Raw genomic sequence first — 19,907 nt, forward strand, 5'->3', positions numbered from 1 at the left:
CCAGCAGGGATCCTTCCCAGGAGCCCTGCCTGTGCTAGCTTGCCAGCTGGCTGCAGGTTTTTTGGAGCTGGAACTGCTCCTCTAAGACAATGCCCAAGCCTGGTTAATTTCCTTATAATGACCACGGTAGAGCTGGGCCTCCATTTCTTGGCCATATAGGTCTTTGACTTTTTTTTTGTTACTTGAGATGCCCAGTCAGGGACCAGAGGAAGATGTCTGCCCTGGGATTACTTTAAATTTAAGAGCCTTTCTTAGAGCCTAAATGGGTCCAGCCAGAGGTCGCAAACTGAGGGTCTGTTGACCCATACCAGTCCTCAGACAGGCTTGGAAAACATATACAGAATAACCAGGGCTACATAGCGAGGCCTGTCTCAGTAACAACAGCAGCAACAACAGAAGTATATATCTATAATTGCACATATTTAAAAATTTGGAGCTTTTGCCCAGTGTAATTTCTGTCCTGAAGATGTACATTTGGCTGTTCTAGGCTCACACTTCCATAGGGAAGTGGTCAAAGGCTGAGCAACTGCTCCTTTCTGGGTTGTCTGACTCCCCAGTTTACACTCTCAGCCTCCCAACCTCATTCACCGTGCAACTGTTGACCTGGCAGACTTCTGAGTTTGCGACCTTGCTCATGCGCTGTCGGTTCCATTGCTCTATGCACTCTGTTTTCTCTTGCTCTGTTCTAACTGTGTCTTTTGGTTTAGATGCCTCCTGCCTAGGCTCTGTCCCTCTGGGCTGCTGTCTTACCTTCCCAGTTCCTAACCCTGTTAACTGTTGTCTGTTTTTGCCTTTCCTCCAATGCCGATTCCTGTTCCTTATTCCAGTGTCATGTAAGTTATTAACCTCTGGTTTTCCTCTTTCTGAATTGGCCTTACGAGTAAACCCAGGAGACTTGCTTTGAGAGTGTTGCATTCTCAGTGTAGTCAGGTCTTGCCCATTGCTGATGTATAGCCTCTCTAGTGCTACCTGCAATTAGAACAAGAATAATCGAGTGTGTTAGTTGAGAAAATAGAACCAACACTGCTTTGTTTGACTAATAAGATAAGCATTTCCAAGTATTTCCAGGAAAGACAGAGAGTCTCAGATGGTAGCAAGGCTTTTTCGTGGTGGTTTTTGGTTTGTTTGGGTGTTTTGTTTTTAAGATTTTCCCTAAGTTATTTTGGTAGCTCACTGTTTCTTCTTCTGTGAATCTTCTCAGTGGATAACCAGGCCATGCTGCACTACATCCGAGACAAAACCGCTGTCCCGTACTTCTCCAATTTGGTCTGGTTCATTGGGAGCCACGTGATCGAACTTGACAACTGTGTGCAGACCGATGAGGAGTAAGTAATGCTCCAGTGGTCTCTTCAGAAAACAGGGTGGTGAAGGGAGCGTTCTGTTTCCATCCAGGAGAAGTGGAGAGGAGAGCAGTACTGACCCCTGGGCAAGCAGAGTGGGGACTTCAGATGGCAGAAGGTTCAGACCACCCACCTAGGACAGTGGGAATCTGAACTTTTTCCATGTGCCACACAGACTGGTGGCAGTACTTTCCTAGCTGGGCCTACGAGGCTGCTGATGAGATGAGGATGTGTGAATCACCAAACTGTAGAGCTGGGCAGGTGGTTCACTCACTAAAGCACTTGACGCATAGACTTGAGAACCCAGGTTCTATCTGTAAAACCTATATGAGAATGCTGGATACAGTGGCTGAGTCAGGCGAGCCCCTGGCAGCTCTTTGGCTAGCTAACCTACTTGGTGAGCTCCAGACCAGTGAGATACCCCATCTTACTGGTGTCAGTGCCTGAGGTCTGACACCTGAGGTTGTCCTCTAACTTCCAAGCCTACACTCACATGTGTACCTACACACAAATACATGCACATATACTCTACCCTCCTGTGATACAGACACAAAATAGTCAAAATGTGGTCTCTCCATGCAGTGGACTAGTATTTAACCGTTTATGTCTGTAGTGCTGACACATGCTATGATGTGGATAAACCTCAGAGACATTGCCCTGAGTGAAGGCATCGGACACACAACCTGTGATTTCACGGAAATGCCCAGAAGAGGCAAATCTAAAGACAGAGTAGATGAGTGGTTTCCTAAGGCTGGGGTACAGGAGGAGGGGGTGTTTCTGAGGCGGCGGGAACAGAAAGCCACTACTGATAAGTACAGAGCTTTTGGCAGATGAGATTAAAAGTGTTCTCAAATCAGATGTGTTGAACATACATGGGGTCTTGTAGAGTACTTGCTGGGGTCTTGAGTTCCATTTCTAGCATCTCAAGAAAAAAAAAAAAACAAATGTTAAAAGCCCATATGTGAAATGTGTGAGCAAATCATATCTCAAGAAAAATTGTAAAAAATAGCTTAAGATGGTAGTGGTGACTTGAAATTCCACATCGGGCTTTTCTGTCTTGGCACTGTTGACTGTGAACTGGGCACTTCGTTGCTATAGTTCTGTCTTTGCCTTGCAGAGGGTTTAGCAGCCTGCATGGCCTCTTTTATCCATTATGGCTAACGGCACCTCTCCAAGTTAGGACAACCAGAAATGCCTCTGACATTATTTCACACTCAGCCGAGAACCACTGCCCCAAATAAAGTAAGAAGTGTACTCAGATGGGGTCAGGACATTGGAGGATCCAGAGAGGAGATCTCCTGAACAAGGGGAGCTAGGCAGCATGTGCAATCTAACACTGGGAAAGAAGCAAGACTAGAGAAACAGGGGGAGGGGGGCTAATGGGGCTTTCTGGAAAATAGAGCCCATGTGGATCACAGCCTTAGATGTGAACCGAGGCACCGTCCTCCAGAAAAAGTTATGTGCTTCAGGGAAGGCCGTGAACTCGTAGTCTGTAGATCTGCAGTGGCCAGTTATGATGATGGCAGTTCTGGTTATTCCAAAATACTGTGGGGGACAATAGAGAGTCAGAGTTCTGTGGTAAGGGGAGTCAGTGAGCAACATCTAAAAGGGCTGAGGTACAGAGTGAAAGTCAGTGCAGGTTTCACAGAAGGCTAGGAGGGACCACCTCCAGAAAGAACCAGTGCTTAAGGTTTCCTCCGCTGCGCCTGGAGGCTCAAGCCTGCCATCTCAGATACTCAGGAGGCTTAAGCCTGTCTTGCCTACATAGTGGGTTCAAGGTTGCTAGCATGGGCCCCTTAGTAGGCTTCTGTCCCACAGTAAACTGAAAGGAGGGCTAGGGATGTACCTCAGCAATGGAACCTGTACCCAGCACACATGAGTCTTCAGGCTTAGTCCCCAGTGTCATGTGCACAGTTCCTTCTCTGGGTTGGGGAGCTGCTGGGTCAGATCTGACTAATGCCATTAAATCCACCCATGTTATTGCTTCAGTAAAATTCTACAGGAAAACATCAAAAAGGGAGGTATATTAAAAACCCTCTAAAGCCAGTTTTTGATGGTATCATAAGGGAGGAGTATGGAACATTGTGTGTGTGTTTTGAGTCTCTGGTGGGTGGTTCATAGATTCTCATTATATTTGGGCTGTGCAGTATGACTTTGTTGTCAGTGTCTAGTGAAGGTGGTTATAGTATGGAATAACTGTCCTGAATTATGTGCAAGCAAATCTGAGCCTACTATATCTTACCTACCTGACACACGTTACTCCTACAAGGATATGAAGCACATTTTAGATTACTGGGGGAGGGGGAAAAACATGCAAACCAAGCTGTCAGGTGGTAAGTCCTAAATGTCAATAGTGGGTGTTCACACTAGTGATGGCCCCATTGGAGCTCTTTTCCCCTCTGGGAAAAGTCTCTGTCTTCTGAAATGGCCGTGTATAACTTGAATAGTAGTGATGCTGATGCAAACACAGTGCCCCTACTTCCCAACTAAGTGCTCTTTGCCCACCTTCTGCTTTGGAAGAAATAAAGTCTAATTCTGGCTGCTTTGACTCTGTCCTTTTGGCTGCACCCTGAAAACACAGGCAGCACAGGTGTTGCTTGCTGCAAGATCCCAGAAGTCACCAGCAGCCTTAAGGAGGAGTGTGTGTCCTTGTTCTATGTCCCTGCCATGTGGTGGCTGAAGCTGCAAAGTAAGGCCTACTTTCTCTACTGTTCCTGTCCTCTGGAGCACTTGGCTTGGTCTGGCTCCCTTAGTATTGTTCATCTGTGGGTCTGAGGAGTCTCACCGTGTTGGCCAGTGCATACTCCTATGCAGTGGCTTCCTACAAGGGCAGCACTGTTTTTCTTTGCTTAACTTACCCCCACAATTGTGGGGTGCCTTGCAAAGGCCATTGGGAGAAAGAGCCCCAGAAGTTCTCAAATGTTTTCAGTGGTCCTGTGTATTATTCTTTCATCTGTCTTCCCATCAGGGGCCATACCTACACTAGCTTACCTGATTGACAAGCTTAACTAACGGGTGTGTGAGTGAATGTATCTCTACATGTGTCTTCTGCTTAAGCCGAAGGCCCCAAACCTTGACCTCTGGACTGAAAGGAACATTTCTTTCACAGGCACCGGAATAGGGGAAAACTGAGTGACCTGGTGGCTGAGCACCTGGACCACCTGCACTATCTCAATGACATCCTGATCATCAACTGTGAGTTCCTCAACGATGTGCTCACAGACCACCTGCTCAACAGGCTCTTCCTGCCCCTCTATGTGTACTCCCTGGAGAACCCGGACAAGGTGAGTCTGCAGCTGGCCATTGCCTCCTGCAGTGTCTTCTGAGAGGGAGGGACAGGGCTGCCTTCGGCTGGAGCAGCCTTTGCAGTGTACAACAAAGCTTCACATCCCAGGGAAAGACCTTTCAGAGCCCATTGGTTCTCCCTTCTTGATGAGAAAGTGGCCAAGAAATATAAGATCCCAGTATCCGAAGGAAACGAGGGACCCTTGAATCAGTGCCCATGCGCCCTTCCCAGAGGTGCTGCTGTTCCCCCAGCTTTCTCTGGTGCTCACTGGAGTTTACCCTCAGACAGTTATCAGGCAGCACTAGAACCTTTGTGTGACATGCGTAGAAAGTGCTGGAGCATGTTCAGGGAAAGGTCCCCTGAGTCCTCCACAGGGGCAAGGGATAGGGTAGGGGATGGTGACTTCCTAGGATACCATCTGCTCTCAAGGGTTCTGGTTCAGTGGGCTTAGGTTAGGACGGGGATTCTACCTGTGTAACCTGTCTCCTGGTGATGCCATGAGTGACTGGTTCCAGGATCCCTAAGGGAAAAGTTACTTCAGGGAGAGCAGCCTCGCTTGTCCCTTCAGAGATAAGATTGGAGTGAGAGGGAGCAGGGACACAGATGCAGCCAACAGAGGCCTCATAAGGAGCAGAGCCACCAGCTGTCTCCCTGCAGGGACACCTCATTAGCATGGCATCTTTTTGTAGCTAGAATGTGGGCATTCTCCCAGTCAATAAGTAATACAGGAGAAGAGGTCATAAATCTTGACCCGCACTGCAGCAGCTCCGAGAGAGCACTACTGAGATCTGGATCCTAAGATCCCCACCCCCACACACACACACAGGACTGGTCTGATATGCCATCTTAAAGCTGAGGGCAAACAAGGAGTTTTGTTGTATACTTGTTTTGTTTTTCTGAGGCCAGAGAGCCCCAAGTCCCTCCCACCTTGCCTGTGTTGTGAAGGGCTCTTCCTGAAATAGGCCTGGGCCCTGTCCTCCGGGGCCCTCAGTGCCCAGCTGGGGAGTGAGCGTTCTGTGACTGTGGAAATGAGCTCCTGCACTGGCTCAGCTGCCCAACCAGGGTGTGGGGCAGGATTTTGGGGGGAAAGGCTAGCCTCCATGTGAACTGGGTCATGCTGCACCTGTCTACCTAGAGTAGGCTTTTGACTAGCACAGTGTTTGAATGGAGGACTTGTGGTCTTCTGTGTTCAGTGTCTGCCTTTTGTGACTCGAGCTACCTCTTTTTCCTCTGTCCTTCACTAGGGAGGAGAGCGCCCAAAGATCAGCCTGCCGGTGTCCCTCTATCTTCTCTCCCAGGTATGTTTGTTCTGTCTCCAGCATCTCCTACACAGATGGGTCCTGTGGGATGTCCTGGGTGCTGATCTAGCTCTGTGGCCCCTTTCTTGAAATAAAATCCCAACACGGAAAAGGATGTTCTGTTTTTCATACACAGAGTAGGACTCAATCTCATGGAAGAAGATAGAAAGTAGAGGGAGATGATGCCTGGCGCCATGCTGTTGGTTCTAGATGAGGCTTCCCAAACAACTGGAGATGTGGGCTTGTGTGGTTTTGTTCACAGTGCTTAGAAATAATGAGCCCCAGCTGCTGGACAAATGCACACTCACAGCTGTGGCCCAGCACACAGCCTTGCTAGGGCTGTCTGCAGGGGGCTGTAGTAGTTCTGGTTCCAGATCACCTTCCGAAGGGATCTTAGAGCAGCCATCGCCTGAGATTTGAGCCAGTTTGCCTGCCTCCCTCCTTAAACAACTGTTTCTTCCTTCACATCTTGTAATTATGTAATATTTACAAAAAGGGGAAAAACTCCATAGCGACCCAGTTACATAACTTTAGAAATATTTTTATTGCTCGCAGTCCAGATTTGTGGACTACTTTACCCAGCTGTCAAGTAGCCAGATGTTTGCTTAGAGCTCTGTTCCCATGTCTGTCATGGTACCAGGATTGATTCCCTTTAGTGAGATTTCCTTCTACTTGGACCCCCTACTGTTTCAAGTTTGGGGTAATGCTAGCTACTGCTGGCCTGAGAAGAAACCCACAGTGGGAAGATGGACTGGATTCTGGTGTAGCTGGCAGATCTTTTGAATTTGTAGCCAGCCTGGTCTATATAGTAAGTTCCAGGCCCATTAGTACTACATAGTGAGACCCTGTCTCAAAAAAAAAAAAAAAGAAAAAAAAAGAAATCTTTAGCCCTTTTTCCTTCCTCCCCTACACTGTAATTTGGCTTAATTATAAAATAGTTTAAATGTGTGAAAACTTAAAAGCCCATTTAAACATTGCATCCTTAAAGCATCTACATCCCTTTAAAATTGATGCATGCTTACAAATATTGTCAGCATAACTTCCATGAAAACTCACATCAGTGTCAGTAATTTAGTACAAGTGATGCCATCCCCTAAAACTAAGCTGCCTCTCATAAGAACATGGTGCAGATAGCCTGGCCTAGGCCTTCTTCCACATCTCTCCTGTGGAGATCCCTCCCACCATGCTTCTGGTTCAGAGCTAGGAAAATGAGCATGACACGCAACTACCTACAAGGACCTGTCTGCCTGTAGGGATCCATCCACCCATCTATAGATCCATCTATCTGCAGAGATCTGGATACAGGCAGATTTGCCCACAGAGATCTCTCCATAGGCAGGAATCCATCCACAGACAAGAATCCATCTACAATCAAGAATCCATCCACGGGCAGGGATCTGTCCATAGTCAGGAGATCTGTCTGCTAGGATCTGTACACCTGCCAGGGATCCATGTATAGGGTGAATATACCACACACTATACTACATCTATTGGCATCTATTGCTTTATATTTTTAATTTATTATTAGCATGTATGTGCAGGAAGCACGGTTAGCACCTGTGCCATGGTGTGCAGGTGAAGGTCAGAGAACAGTCAGTTCTCCCCTGCATTAACCTCAGTTTACCTGGCTTGCTGAGCCATCTCATTGGCCCCCTTTTACATTTTAAAACAAGGTAGTGGGTGTGTCTGGGCCAACTTGGCAGGTCAGTTTTGAACACTCTGATTCCTAATGTCACTCTTCTGAGCATGAGGCAGCAAGGCAGGTGACATCCAGAACTTTCTACTTTACATCCTGTGGCCTTCACCTACAACACTGCTGTAACCCAGCATGCTAAAACCCACACCAGGGCTTGGGATAATTCCAGTGTTGGAATCTCAGCATCACATCCCTTTACAAATACTTGACTGGTCTTATGCTGGAACTTGGCACTAGCATGCCACAGAAAGGAAGGAGTGTACTGGCCAAGCCACTGCTTTCCCACAGGGCTCCACTTGTGCAATGATGATGTTGATATACTCCCAAGAAAGAACAGCTAGCCAAACAGGCAATGTGGGCAGGGGGGAAGTCCTTCAGAGTTGAGCAGCTGCTTTCTCCTTAATGGGACCCATCCTCAGCCTGGGTAATTTGAATCAGGAAGGAGGAGAGTAGAGGACTGAGCTCCTCAATGTATATCCCATCTTCCCCCTTCCACCAGGTCTTCCTCATTATCCATCACGCCCCACTGGTGAACTCTCTGGCTGAAGTTATTCTGAATGGCGATCTATCTGAGACATACACAAAGCCTGCGCAGGATGTTCCCAGAAGTTCTGTAAGTCACTCTGGTCTGTGTCTACATTTTGATAAGGAGAAGTACTTTGTTAATTTGTATTTCTCTGAAGTAAGAAAATATTTTATTATGCATAAGTGATGATGTGTAAGGTGTTCTGAGACACAGGGAATCTAGTCAGAGTCTTCAGATGTACACCTAGGAAAATCTGGAGTCCAGCATCAGCAACACATTTGATCAGTTGGGTGTTGCTAAATGGATAACTTGTGGTCCTTAGATGTTGAGTGTACAAAGCACTATTTCTGGGACGGAATGAGAGTTGAGAGAACTACCTATCTAAGACATATTTATCCTTAGAGGCTGGGTAGTGATCACCTGTGAGGGATGCAGGTCCAGTGTGAGAATGGTAGAACATGCCAATTCAGCAATCTGGACAGTTTTCCTTGTGCACAGCTGCTGTCCCATCCAGCCTGAAGTCATTCTCAAGTCATCTTGTTTCCAGAGAAGCAGAAGTTCTTGACTTTGGGGTAATTACTAAAATCGATGGACTAAGTATGTCTAGCCATGTTATGTTTTGCAGAGCTTAGCCTTGCACTTTGCACACTAAGGAAGGGAAACATCTGGGGCCAGGAATGACTTCCTGGACTCTTTCCTGCTTGTCCCAATGCTTTGATGTCATCCCTCCTACTTCTCTGCTCAGGTGTTCTGAGTCCCATGCTACCTGAGACTGTCCCAATCTTCTTTCCCAATCCACTTGTGACCTTAGCATGTCCACTCCTGGAAAGGACCATACACCCCGCTCCTCAGAGGTCTTATCCTGTTCAGTTGCTTGTGGCTGCTATCATATCTGCAGTTGTGCAAGCATGAGTTCCTGCAGGCATCTGAGAGAAGCAGGGAGCATCTTATACAGGACTATTTCATGAGGTCTTATCTCCATTACTGGTGCTCCAACAGGAGGCCCACATGAGTATGTGGGGCACAGTAGAAATGGTACTGTCCACCTGCATGTATGAGTGCAATGTGATCTTGTAGATGGAAGGCTTTTGTGTGTGCACATGTGTGTACAGGTGCCTGTGGAGGCCAGAAGAGGACATTGGATCCCATGGAGATAGAGTTACGGGTGGTTGTGAGCCACCTTCCATGGGTGCTAAGAACTGAACCCTGGACCTCTACAAGAGCATCAGTCAGGTGTTCTTAATAGCTGAGCCATCTTTCCAGACTTTTCTATAACTACTTAAGTAGGTTTTGCTGAATGGATGCAATAATGCAGAAGCAACGCAGCACAAGGAGCAGAGCCCCAGCCAGCTGTTCAGCCTTCTACTAGCTGGATAACCTTGAGCAAGTTGTTTCTTTCCACTTAGAAAGCAGGGAAAGTGAGCTGGGTTCCAGAGATTGTAAGTAAGAACAAAGAGAATAGATCCCAAGTGTTAGGCAAATGCCCAGCTAGATTACAGCCTGGTCCTCAGGCTTCTTGGTTTATTCTTGAAGTGACCAAAAGAAAGTCTTATGGGCTGGAGAGATGGCTCAGTGGTTAAGAGCACCGCCTGCTCTTCTAGAGGTTCTGAGTTCAATTCCCAGCAACCACATGGTAGCTTACAACCATCTGTAATGAGATCTGGTTCCCTCTTCTGGCCTGCAGGCATACATGTAGGCAGAATACTATATATACAATAAATATTTTTTTTTAAGAAAAGAAAGTCTTATGAGTTACCAGCATAAAGTTTTACTTATGAGTTCAGAGTTTTGGAGACTAGTGATTGGTTAGGCAATCTGGTCCCTGTTACATACATTTCTGCAGGAACCATCTCAGAGGCTGTCCCCAAGAGACATGTTTGTTATTTTGCCTTGTCCCCACCCAGTCTGCTGCTAATTGCACTTTGTTTGTATTAATAACAGTTTAAAATGTCTTAGGCCCTTTTGGAATAGTGTGTGTGATACTATTTCCAAACCCCAGAATAGCTTCCCAGGCTCTTCCCAGAATGTCTTCCCTCTGGGGTTGCAAGAGATAAACCCAGAGTTCTTGGGGTGCTGCTTTCACAGGTTATTTTACTTTATGGCAAGAACATTTAACATGAGTTTCACCCTCTTAGCCAATATGTGAGTGTGTATGTGTGAGCATGTACATGTGCATGCCAAGGTCAGAGGTTGATCTCATATGTCTTCCTCCATTACTTTCCACAGGGTTTCTCTGATGCTTTGGAGTCTGTCCTGAAACTCACTCTATAGACCAGGCTGGCCTCAAACTCAAAGAGATCCACCTGCCTCTGCCTCCTGAGGATTAAAGGGCTTTCCACTTTCTTATTTTCTTTGCGACAAGCCCCTCACTGAACCTAGAGTTCACTGATTCAGCTAGATTGGCGGGTGGTGGGCTCCCAGGAACTGTGTTTTGTTTGTCTCACGGTTCTAGGAGTACAGGTACACAACATGATGCCTGTTTCCAGTGTGGTGCTGGAGACTCAAATTTAAGTCCTGGTCTTTGCATGGCAAGCACTTTTCTGACTGAGCCATCTCCCAGCCCTTTATCAAGCTTTTAAATGCATGATGCATTATTGTTGTCAACAGACCAATAAATACCTCATGTCAGATCTCTTGAACTCATTCATCTTGTAGGCTCTTGTAGTGTTCTGTCGTGCTTCAGAGCCACCTGCTAAACCGAAACCTTATTCCTTTTGAACCCTTCCCTCTTCCTTCTCCCTGCAGACAGCATCCCACCCTCGCTTCTATGAGTTTGATAATTTTAGGTGCCTCGTAAAGAAATGGAACCATGTAGTGTTTCTTTTCTATACCTATTTCTTTCTACTACTTGTAGAATTATGTCCTCAAGGTTCATCAAGGTTTTACTATCTATTGCCAAATTTCCTTAGATTTTAAAAGCTGAATAATATGTGTATAAACCCATTTTCTTTTTTAATTTTGCATAGTTATTGGCATATATTGATTATACATAACAAATTTCACTGACATTTTCATACATGCATATAAAACATTTTATTATATTCAACCCCTATTTGACTCTCTTGCCCCATCTCACTCCTGATGGGCTGCATTCTTTTTCCAACTAGCTCCCCTTCTGCTTTCCTTTTTTATTTTCCCTAATACCAGTTTCAGTAGAGCTGCATACAGGAGCACAGGCCACTTACTGTGGCTATGCCGCTGTTGAAGGTGTTTCTGCCTTTCCCAGAACATCATTGCCGATAAGTCCTCATAGGGGACTGGGACCTTTGGAGCTGGAGCCTCTCCTCTCAGCTACCACTGACTGCCTGTATGTCATCAGGGAGGAGTGGGGCTTTGTGAGTCCCCGTCCCCCGACTCCATGACAGAATGTTAGCGGTCAGGTCTTATGCAGTCATCACAGCAGTTATGAGCTCATGAGTGGAGTGGCCATGTCATGTGTGAGACATAGTTTTCCATAGCATAGCACTCCATCCTCTAGCTCTTATTTTTCCTGCCTTCTCTGTAATATTCCTTGAACTTTGAAAGGAATAATGTAAATGTCCCATTATGACTAATCATTCAGTAATTATTTATTTATACCCATTCTCTTTGTTAATTCATCTGCGAGCGTGCAGACTGCTAGAGGGCATTTTTTACTAGAGTAATTGTAGATTTGCATGCAGTTGTAAGAAATAATACAGAGAGATTGTCTCTGTTTTTACCCTTGGTATTGCCTTCAGAACTACAGTACCTGGCCACAAGCAGGACACTGCCAACAAGCCCTGGTTTGCAGCTTAAGTCAAAGCACAGAGCAGATGGTTACTGGACACCTCTTAGAGGATGTGAGGACATACTCAGGGGGTATGTCCTTTTTTCCCATGGCCTCCTCTTGGGGTAGAGGTCCAGCCTCCACTGTGGGAGATAGACCCACTGGTTGTATGAGTGGCTGAAGGAGCTGGTACATGAGAGGCTGGCTTCTCTGTGGGTGTGAGATCAATGCCCCACTTTCTGATGCCTGCAGTTGGAAATTCTGGAACAGCTAGCAAGATGACCATCATTTGTGACTTTTTATCAAAGTCCTGTGCAAATGGCCCTCCTTCCCTATGAATGAGAACAGTCTCCTCTTGTTTCCTGCCTGGCTAGGATGTGGTTGATCAAACCCGTTTTAAGTTTCTTGGTCTTTTTTACCCTACTTTCTCCTTCCTGTAATTTGTAGATAAGTTACTGGTATTACTTCATTTTTACCAGCAGAACTCTCACAAACCCAAACCAAAATTGGACAGAAGCAGACTTATTCTGAAGGGCTATAATTTAGGGTTAAATTTAACACACATCAGCATAGGCATGTGAATGTCTAATTGACATTCCTGTGCATTACCATCATATGGCTCCTGCTGAGGACCAGATCTCTCTGGGATGCTAATGCAGAGCATGCAGCTCCTCTCAAAGGATGCATGATGTCTTAGTTACTTTTATGTTGCTGTGAAAAGACAACATGACCAAGGCAACTTATAAAAGAAAGCGTTTAATTGACACACCTTCTCTAATAAGACCATACCTCCCAATCCTTCCTAAATTGTTCTCCAATGTATGAGTCTTTGTGAGGGGCCATTCTCATTTAAACTACTGCTCGTGTCCAAGAAGCTAGCCTCTTTGAATGTTTGCAGAGTGGATATGGGTTGAACTTGGAGATGAGCTTCATTACCTGTAGGTGCTTCCTGCCACCCAAAGACAGTGTTGCTGTATAGGCTGACCTTTAACTTACTGTGTAGCACAGCCTGCTTGGTCTTAGGTTGATCATCTTTCTAATTTAACCTCATGATTGCTAAAATTACACATGTGTGCCTCCATGCCTGGCAGAGTACTTTTAAGAAAGAGATCTTTTCCCATCTTTTTCAATGGCACAACTTCCTTAGTTTTTGCATCCCTTCTACATGTACCCCGTAACCTCACTGGCTTCCCACCCTTGTGAGCACAGAGACCTGTGCTGTCATACAGCCTACTAGATAGCTTCAAGGGTATTCAGTGCAGGAATAAGTGAGGCAGTGATGGCAAGGTTGCAGAGTCACAAGAGTTCTCATGGCTTCCTTGGGAAGATTCTCAGATCAGGGAGTCACTTTTGAGTCCATCCTGTGAGGTTTGGAAGAGCCTCAGAGTGAGCCGTTTCTTGTGCTAATCACATGCTACATGCAGAGGTAGCCAGGTGCTCTGGAGTAGAACAGCAGCAGTACCTTAAGTCCTAGGTATCACAGTTTGAGTTTGTCTGCATCTCTAGGTCTCATTCTCATTGTCTGTACAAGTAGAGTAATAAGCATGGCCTTGTAGAGAGCATCCCTTGCTGTGTGTGGTGTTTGTTCTGAAGTCTAGCACCAGTTAGTGTGGGTGTGGTGGATGAGGCTGTCCGATAACCTCATCCCTTATTTGGGGCCTACCTCCATGGATAGGCTGGCACGTTGTTGTCCACACTAAAGCATACTTAGCAGGTACCTGGGGAAGCACTTCAGAAGCAGGCAAAGGCTTGAAAGGGAGAAGCATCAACAGTGACAACAGTAATAGAGGCCGCCAAGACTAAACACTGCCATTGGTGACAGTAAGCTCGGCCCTCAGTGTTCTCTCTGAGCTCTCCAACTTAACCACCAAGGTTTCACCTCCAGATGGCCAAGTATTTTACCACTCATGTATGTGCCCAGACTGGCTAGCTGGGAGTTCAGAATATGGGCTAAGAGACAGAACAGGTTTCACCCTCAAATTGTCATTGACTATCTCTGTGTCAGGTGAGCCAGTTGGGATGGTACCTGATTGATTCCCTGGAGGTCCAATATATGTTAGCTACACATCTCTTTGTCGCTCCCACCATTCCTAGTAGCTGGGCTCTCTGCTCAGCAGAAAACTCCACCAGGATAAGGTGTGGAGGGCCCAGCATCTGAATCAGGAGCCTGGTTTCTCTGGATCATGTGCTTGCTGGCTGAGAGTGTCACTAACCATCCTGGGGGGTGGTCTTTGGGCCTTTCACAGGGCCACCCTGGAATTTGGGTGTCCCATTATGTATGTGCCTTTGTAGGAGTTTGCCTTCCCAGCTGGGTTTGGAACTCCAAAGAACATAGGGGCTTTGGGGAGAGGTCTATGAATACCAAAGGAGCAAACAGACCTCTAGAGTCAAGACATTAACTCAATCACATACATTTCTCACAAGAGAATTGGACCTTAGAATGGCCTTTTTTGTGCAGTCACTGTGGAATTCCAGCTCCTGGACACCCTATAAGAAGAGGATCTGGGTGCTGAAGATAAAGTCAGAGTGCACCTTGTATCAAGGAAGACAGCATTGCCTTAGCTTTGGGGTCTCTCCCTGGCAGAAGGTGGGCTGGGTAGTTGACAGGAGTCCTAGTGTATTGAGACTCTAGACAGGAAGCTCTTAGAAGGCTGATGGTAACTTGGAATGAAGATCAGAGCCCTGCTCCTGTTCCAACAAGGAATATCTGAGTGGCCAAAGTTGTGAGGTAGGGGATCCTAGCCAGCTTTTCTGTGTTTTCCTGTGATATGAAGCAACAGCCTGGTGGACAGCCACACAGCTGGTGAGGCTCTGCAGTTGGAGGTAGTGTCATTTCCTGCTAAATGGGGACTTTCTATGGTCTGCACTGAGCCACTGGCAACTTCTTCCATGTAATACCTCAAATAAGAGATCTGGGTGGGAACAGACCATCAAGATACTTATTGCCTCTGGGATGTATGTGCTGGGTCTTTGCTGGGTTTTATTACCAGAGTGGCCTCTCTGAGTGCTTATAGTTTTTTAACAAAACTTCGAGTTACTCTAATGCAGAGACCACTGGATGTAGCCTAATTGTGACAGCAAATAAAAGCAACATCAAATTGAGGACTTAAATATCCAGCAGAAAAGGTCTGGGGAGGCCTCATTGAGGTAGCCAGCAGGAGCCTCCCATTGAGAGTTCTGGGTGGAGCAGAGCATCCCCTCGGGTGAGACTTCCAAGTAAAAGAAAAAGAGCAGATAGTTACTAACATCATCAAATTGGTTGCATACAGTCATCCAGCAGAAGTGACTCTGCTGGATCAAGAAGCTTGCTAAAACAGCCTAGAGTTCCCAGTTGAGATTTCTGGGCAGAGGGTTACATTCTCTTCATGAAGGAGCCCCAGCTTCCCTTTCTGTTGTCCTCTTTTTTAAATTGTTGCTGCCTTTTAATCCATGGCCATCCGAATCAGCAACTCCAGCGCCACAGCTATCAGGAGCAGTTAGGTTACAAGAGCTGCTGCCTGAGGGAATTCCCTCAGGCACAACTCTTTCAAAGCTATGGAGGAAACTTAACTAAATCTCTGTCCTTCTAAAGAACTCAAGATTCAAAGGTTGAGGTGGAAATCTGCTCCCCAGAGAGGCTAAATAGCAAGTAACTCACACCTCTCCAGAAGCCGAATGCTGCTCCCCTCCTTAAAAACCCTTCTCCACCTGGCTCCTCCTTACCACTTCCTGGCAGCTCATTGCTGACTCAGCCTCCTGACCAAAGGTGAATTCTATTTAATCAAACACATCGTTGCATCATTAAACAAACATTTTAGAGCATAAACAAAAGTAATACACTTTAAAATAATATTCTACAACACCATTCATTTTGTAGGCATTTTTATATCGTGGAATAAACAGCAGTGACTGTGGTTGGGAAGAGTTGACCTTTTAGCTATTCTCAAGGGCACAGTATCTTTATTCTCAGGCTATTTTATTGTTCCTCCCTGTCACTGAAAGACAACAGGCCAGCTCATCCCAGACAAAGGGCCTTGGAGAACACTTGAAGTAAGCATACTGGAGTCTGAAACAAGACTCCCGGAGCTGGCTTTCAGCAAACTTAAATAGCATATAGTAACTTACTAACAATGCACAAGGCAGAAGTCATATTAAAGAGCTGCATTTGCTGGGACTAGTTGTAAGCAGACACGGGCTTGCTTTTCGTCCCGCCCAGCTCCCAGCTAGCTTATGCCCAAAATAATCACACTGAGATCTGTATTAATTAAATTGCTGCCTGGCCCATTGTCTCCAGCCCCTGATTGGCTAACTCTTACATATTCATTTAACCCATCTTCATTAATGTGTATCGCCACTTGACTGTAGCTTACCGGCATGAGTCTAACCACCGTCCGTCTCGGAGAGAAGAGCCATGGCATCTGCCTCACTGCCTTCTTCCTCCCAGCATTCTGTTTTGTCTACTCCACCCACCCAAGGGCTGGCCTATCAAAAGGCCAAGGCAGCTTCTTTATTTAACCAATGAAAGTAACACATAGACAGAAGACCCTCCTACACCAACTCATAATGCAGGCCTGAAGTCCCACTTCTTCTAGATGCTGAAGCAGGAGGATCAAGAGCCTGGTGGGCTTCAGAATGAGAACCTGTCTCAAAATAAAAGGCAAAAAGAAAACTGAGGATATAGGCTGATGGTAAGAACTTTACTTACTCAAACTGTGTGACTGGGTAGTTATGATTATGACTGAGTTAATGACTTGGGTCATTCCTTCTGCAAGTAGGGCCCAGCTGCTGAGCATGGGTGTCTGTTGGCTCATGCATGCTTAGTTTTACTTTGAGCATTTACTGAGCACTTCACAGTTTAGGCTGCTGTTGTACTGGCTGCAGGGAACCCAGAATGAATGAGTCCCCATCCCGACTCTTTGGGATGCGGGACAAACAGCAAATGTGTACACACTTGTAGATGTAAGACCTGGGTCTGAAGGACTGGAGACAGTTTCAGGAGGAGACATAGGGAAGTCCTCTCAGAGGAGGTAGCCTTGGGCTTGCAAACTTAGGTCAGGGAGCTGAGTCTTCTAGGAGCTGGTGTGCAAAGGAGGTAAGTCAAACACTGGGATAGAAGAGAGGCTGGTCTGTGGACCTGGCAGAGGGACCACTTTTGACTTTATAAAAGGCATAGAATTTCTGTCTCCTGCTTCTCTTTTGGGAAGCAAAGTAGTACTATATCCTAGCCTCTCCAAAAGAAAGTCCAGGGTCCTAGTGGTTGAATGTTTGTCCCTTTGGGACTGCTAGTGTTGAGCCTGAATCCTAGGCAGTTTCCACCTGGGCTCTTCAATATGTTGTGATGATTATGTCCAGTTGGATGAGATGCAGGAATACAGTGTCCTGCTGAGATGACAGGAGTAACAGCAGGCAGCACTGTCCAGGAGTTTGTGATACTTTCTTTTCTTTTCTGTTTTTTTTTTTTGAGTGTAATAAAGGGTTTTTTATTTAGAGGTAGAGTCACATATCACAATCCTCCACTCGAACAGGGGAACAGCAATCAAATCCCACAGCCAGAAGAGAGAGGCCGGATGCGTGCATCAGCATTTATAGTATAAGAGGCCACGCCCAAGTGGGCAGATAACTTGAAGGCCACTGGAGTTAGGAATTCCTATAGCATCTCCCCTTTTTGTTTAAATAAGAAAGTTCTAAGCCTAATACAAAATTATAAACAATAAGAATAAATATCAGGTATAAAAATTAGAATTACAACTAGCATAAACAATATCAAGCAAGAAACGTGATAAATGTTTCAATAATTATCCTATCTAAAGGAGTTTAAGTCTTGTATTATAAATAACTTGGCAAAATCATAAGAGGAAAGTAACTACAACTATCTTACTTGAGTAAGCAGGAAGTACAACCAAGCAACTTCCAAAATGTGTAACAGCCAACTTTGGCTAAGACCTAGAGTAACTGATAGACCAGTTTTAGAGGCAGGAAAATTTTCAAAATCATCTTACCCTGTCTTGGCAATTTTTGACAGTCTTTTTTTCTTGTATCCTGCTTGTCCTGTTCAGACATCATGCATTTTGTCAGTGGTTGATGTATGGGCAGTTCCTTGCCCATACACCAGTTTTGCCAAGAAGAAAACAAGCTCCAAGTTTTTGCCATGGAATATCTTGTTTTCTCCATCTATGGTGAATGAAAGCTTTGCTGGGTATAGTAGACTGGGCTTGCATCTGTGGTCTTAGTGTCTGCAGGACATCTATCCAGGACCTTCTGGCTTTCATGGTTTCTACTGAGAAGTTGGGTGTAATTTTGATAGGTTTACCTTTATATGTTACTTGACCTTTTTCCTTTGCAGCTCTTAATATTCTTTCTTTATTCTATATGTTTTGTATTTTGATTATTAAATGGCAAGGGTTTTTTTTTGTGATCAAGTCTATTTGGTGTTTTGTAAGCTTCTTGTACTTTCATAGGGATATCCTTAAGTTGGGAAAGTTTTCTTCTATGATTTTGTTGAATATATTTTCTGTGCCTTTGAGCTGGAGTTCTTCTCCCTCTATTATTCTTAGGTTTGGTATCTTCATAGTATCCCAGATTTCCTGGATGTTTTGTGTTAAGACTTTGTTGAATTTAATGTTTTCTTTGACCAATAAATCTGTTTCCTCTATAGTATCTTCAGCACCTAGATTCTTTCTTTTATCTCTTGTATTCTGTTGGTTATACTTGTCTCTGTAGTTCCTCTTTGTTTACCCAGATTTTCCATATCCATGTTTCCTTTATTACCTCTGTTTCAGTCTTCAAGTCTTAAACTGTTTCCTTCACCTGTTTGATTGTTTTTTCTTTGTTTTCTTGGGTTTCTTTGAGGGGTTTATTAATTTCCTCCAATTTTTTGTTTGTTTTCTCAATTTCTTTAATGGAGTTTTTCATTTTCTCTATAAAATTCTCCATCATTTTTGTAAAGTTACATTTAAAGTCATTTTCTTCTACTTCTTCTGGGTTAGCATGATCAAGTCTTCCTGTTGTGTGACCGCTGGTTTCTGGTGTTACCATGTTGCTTTTTAGGTTGTTGGAGGAATTCTTGCATGGGCACCAACTATCTCTTTGTTCAAACGAGACTGACAATGTCTTTGCGTCTTGGTCCAATCCTTGCTGTGGCTGTCTGAGTGTTTGGGAGTTTATCTTGGTCTGCTCTGTACTGTCAATGTCTGTCTCAGAAAGCCTCTGAGGTCTCTGTATGCCTGCTCTATTGGTCTTCTCTCCTGATATGCTCTCTTGGTGCTCTCTCTTAATCTCCTCAGTGTTGTGGCAAGCTCTTAGTCCCTCTTAAGTCCTGTCAGTCTTGGAGCAAGCTGTATTTCAGAGTTCCACCAAGGTTGTAGGAGGATAGGCAGGTTTGGGGGCAGGGTGTGGCTAGTAGCTTGGATGGCAGCTGGATAGGTTTGGGTTTGGGGGATCCTAGCTGCAGGAAACTCTCAGCTAGCTGGCTAGAAAAGCCAAGGGTGTTGGGGGAGGGACCCAGGGTTTTGTCCCACTGGGGAAGTCCTAGAGAGTGGGGCATCCCACCATGTGGCTGTTCACTACTTGTAATACTTTCTTAGAGTGCATGTTAAAAACACTCTTCCTAAATAAATGTCAGATAACCACTTTGCATGCCATTCTTTTTTTTTAGCGCTTTTTTTTAATTGAGAATAGGAAAAAAAAAGTTTCCGCCTCCTCCCAGCCTCCCATTTCCCCCCCACTCTTCTCCCCCTCCCCCCTCCTCTCCCCCTCCCTCTCCAATCCAAAGAGCAGTCAGGGTTCCCTGCCCTGTGGAAAGTCCAAGGTCCTCCCCACTCCACCCATGTCTAGGAAGGTGAACATCCAAACTGGCTAGGCTCCCACCAAGCCGGAACATGAAGTAGGATCAAAACCCCTTGCCATTGACCTTGGCTTCTCATCAGTCCTCATTGTTCACCATGATCAGAGAGTCCGGTTTTATCCCATGCTTTTTCAGTCACAGTCCAGCTGGCCTTGGTGAGCTCCCAATAGATCAGCCCCACTGTCTCAGTG

General features: G+C 45.5%; 1 protein-coding gene across 1 annotated transcript in view; it reads left to right on the forward strand.

Moving 5' to 3' along the window:
* The window catches only part of Clec16a (C-type lectin domain containing 16A), a 229,553-nt gene that overhangs the window by 31,856 nt on the left and 177,790 nt on the right, over positions 1–19,907 (forward strand). The window contains exons 6-9 of the mRNA XM_050136455.1: positions 1,202–1,325; positions 4,450–4,624; positions 5,871–5,924; positions 8,120–8,233. Of these exons, the coding sequence (XP_049992412.1) occupies positions 1,202–1,325; positions 4,450–4,624; positions 5,871–5,924; positions 8,120–8,233 (467 nt within the window). The remainder of the gene's footprint in view (positions 1–1,201; positions 1,326–4,449; positions 4,625–5,870; positions 5,925–8,119; positions 8,234–19,907) is intronic.

The sequence above is a fragment of the Alexandromys fortis genome, unplaced genomic scaffold, assembly GCF_014885135.2.
Source record: "Alexandromys fortis isolate MF-2015 unplaced genomic scaffold, M_Fortis_MF-2015_v1.1 scaffold_29, whole genome shotgun sequence".
Lineage (NCBI taxonomy): Eukaryota > Metazoa > Chordata > Mammalia > Rodentia > Cricetidae > Alexandromys > Alexandromys fortis.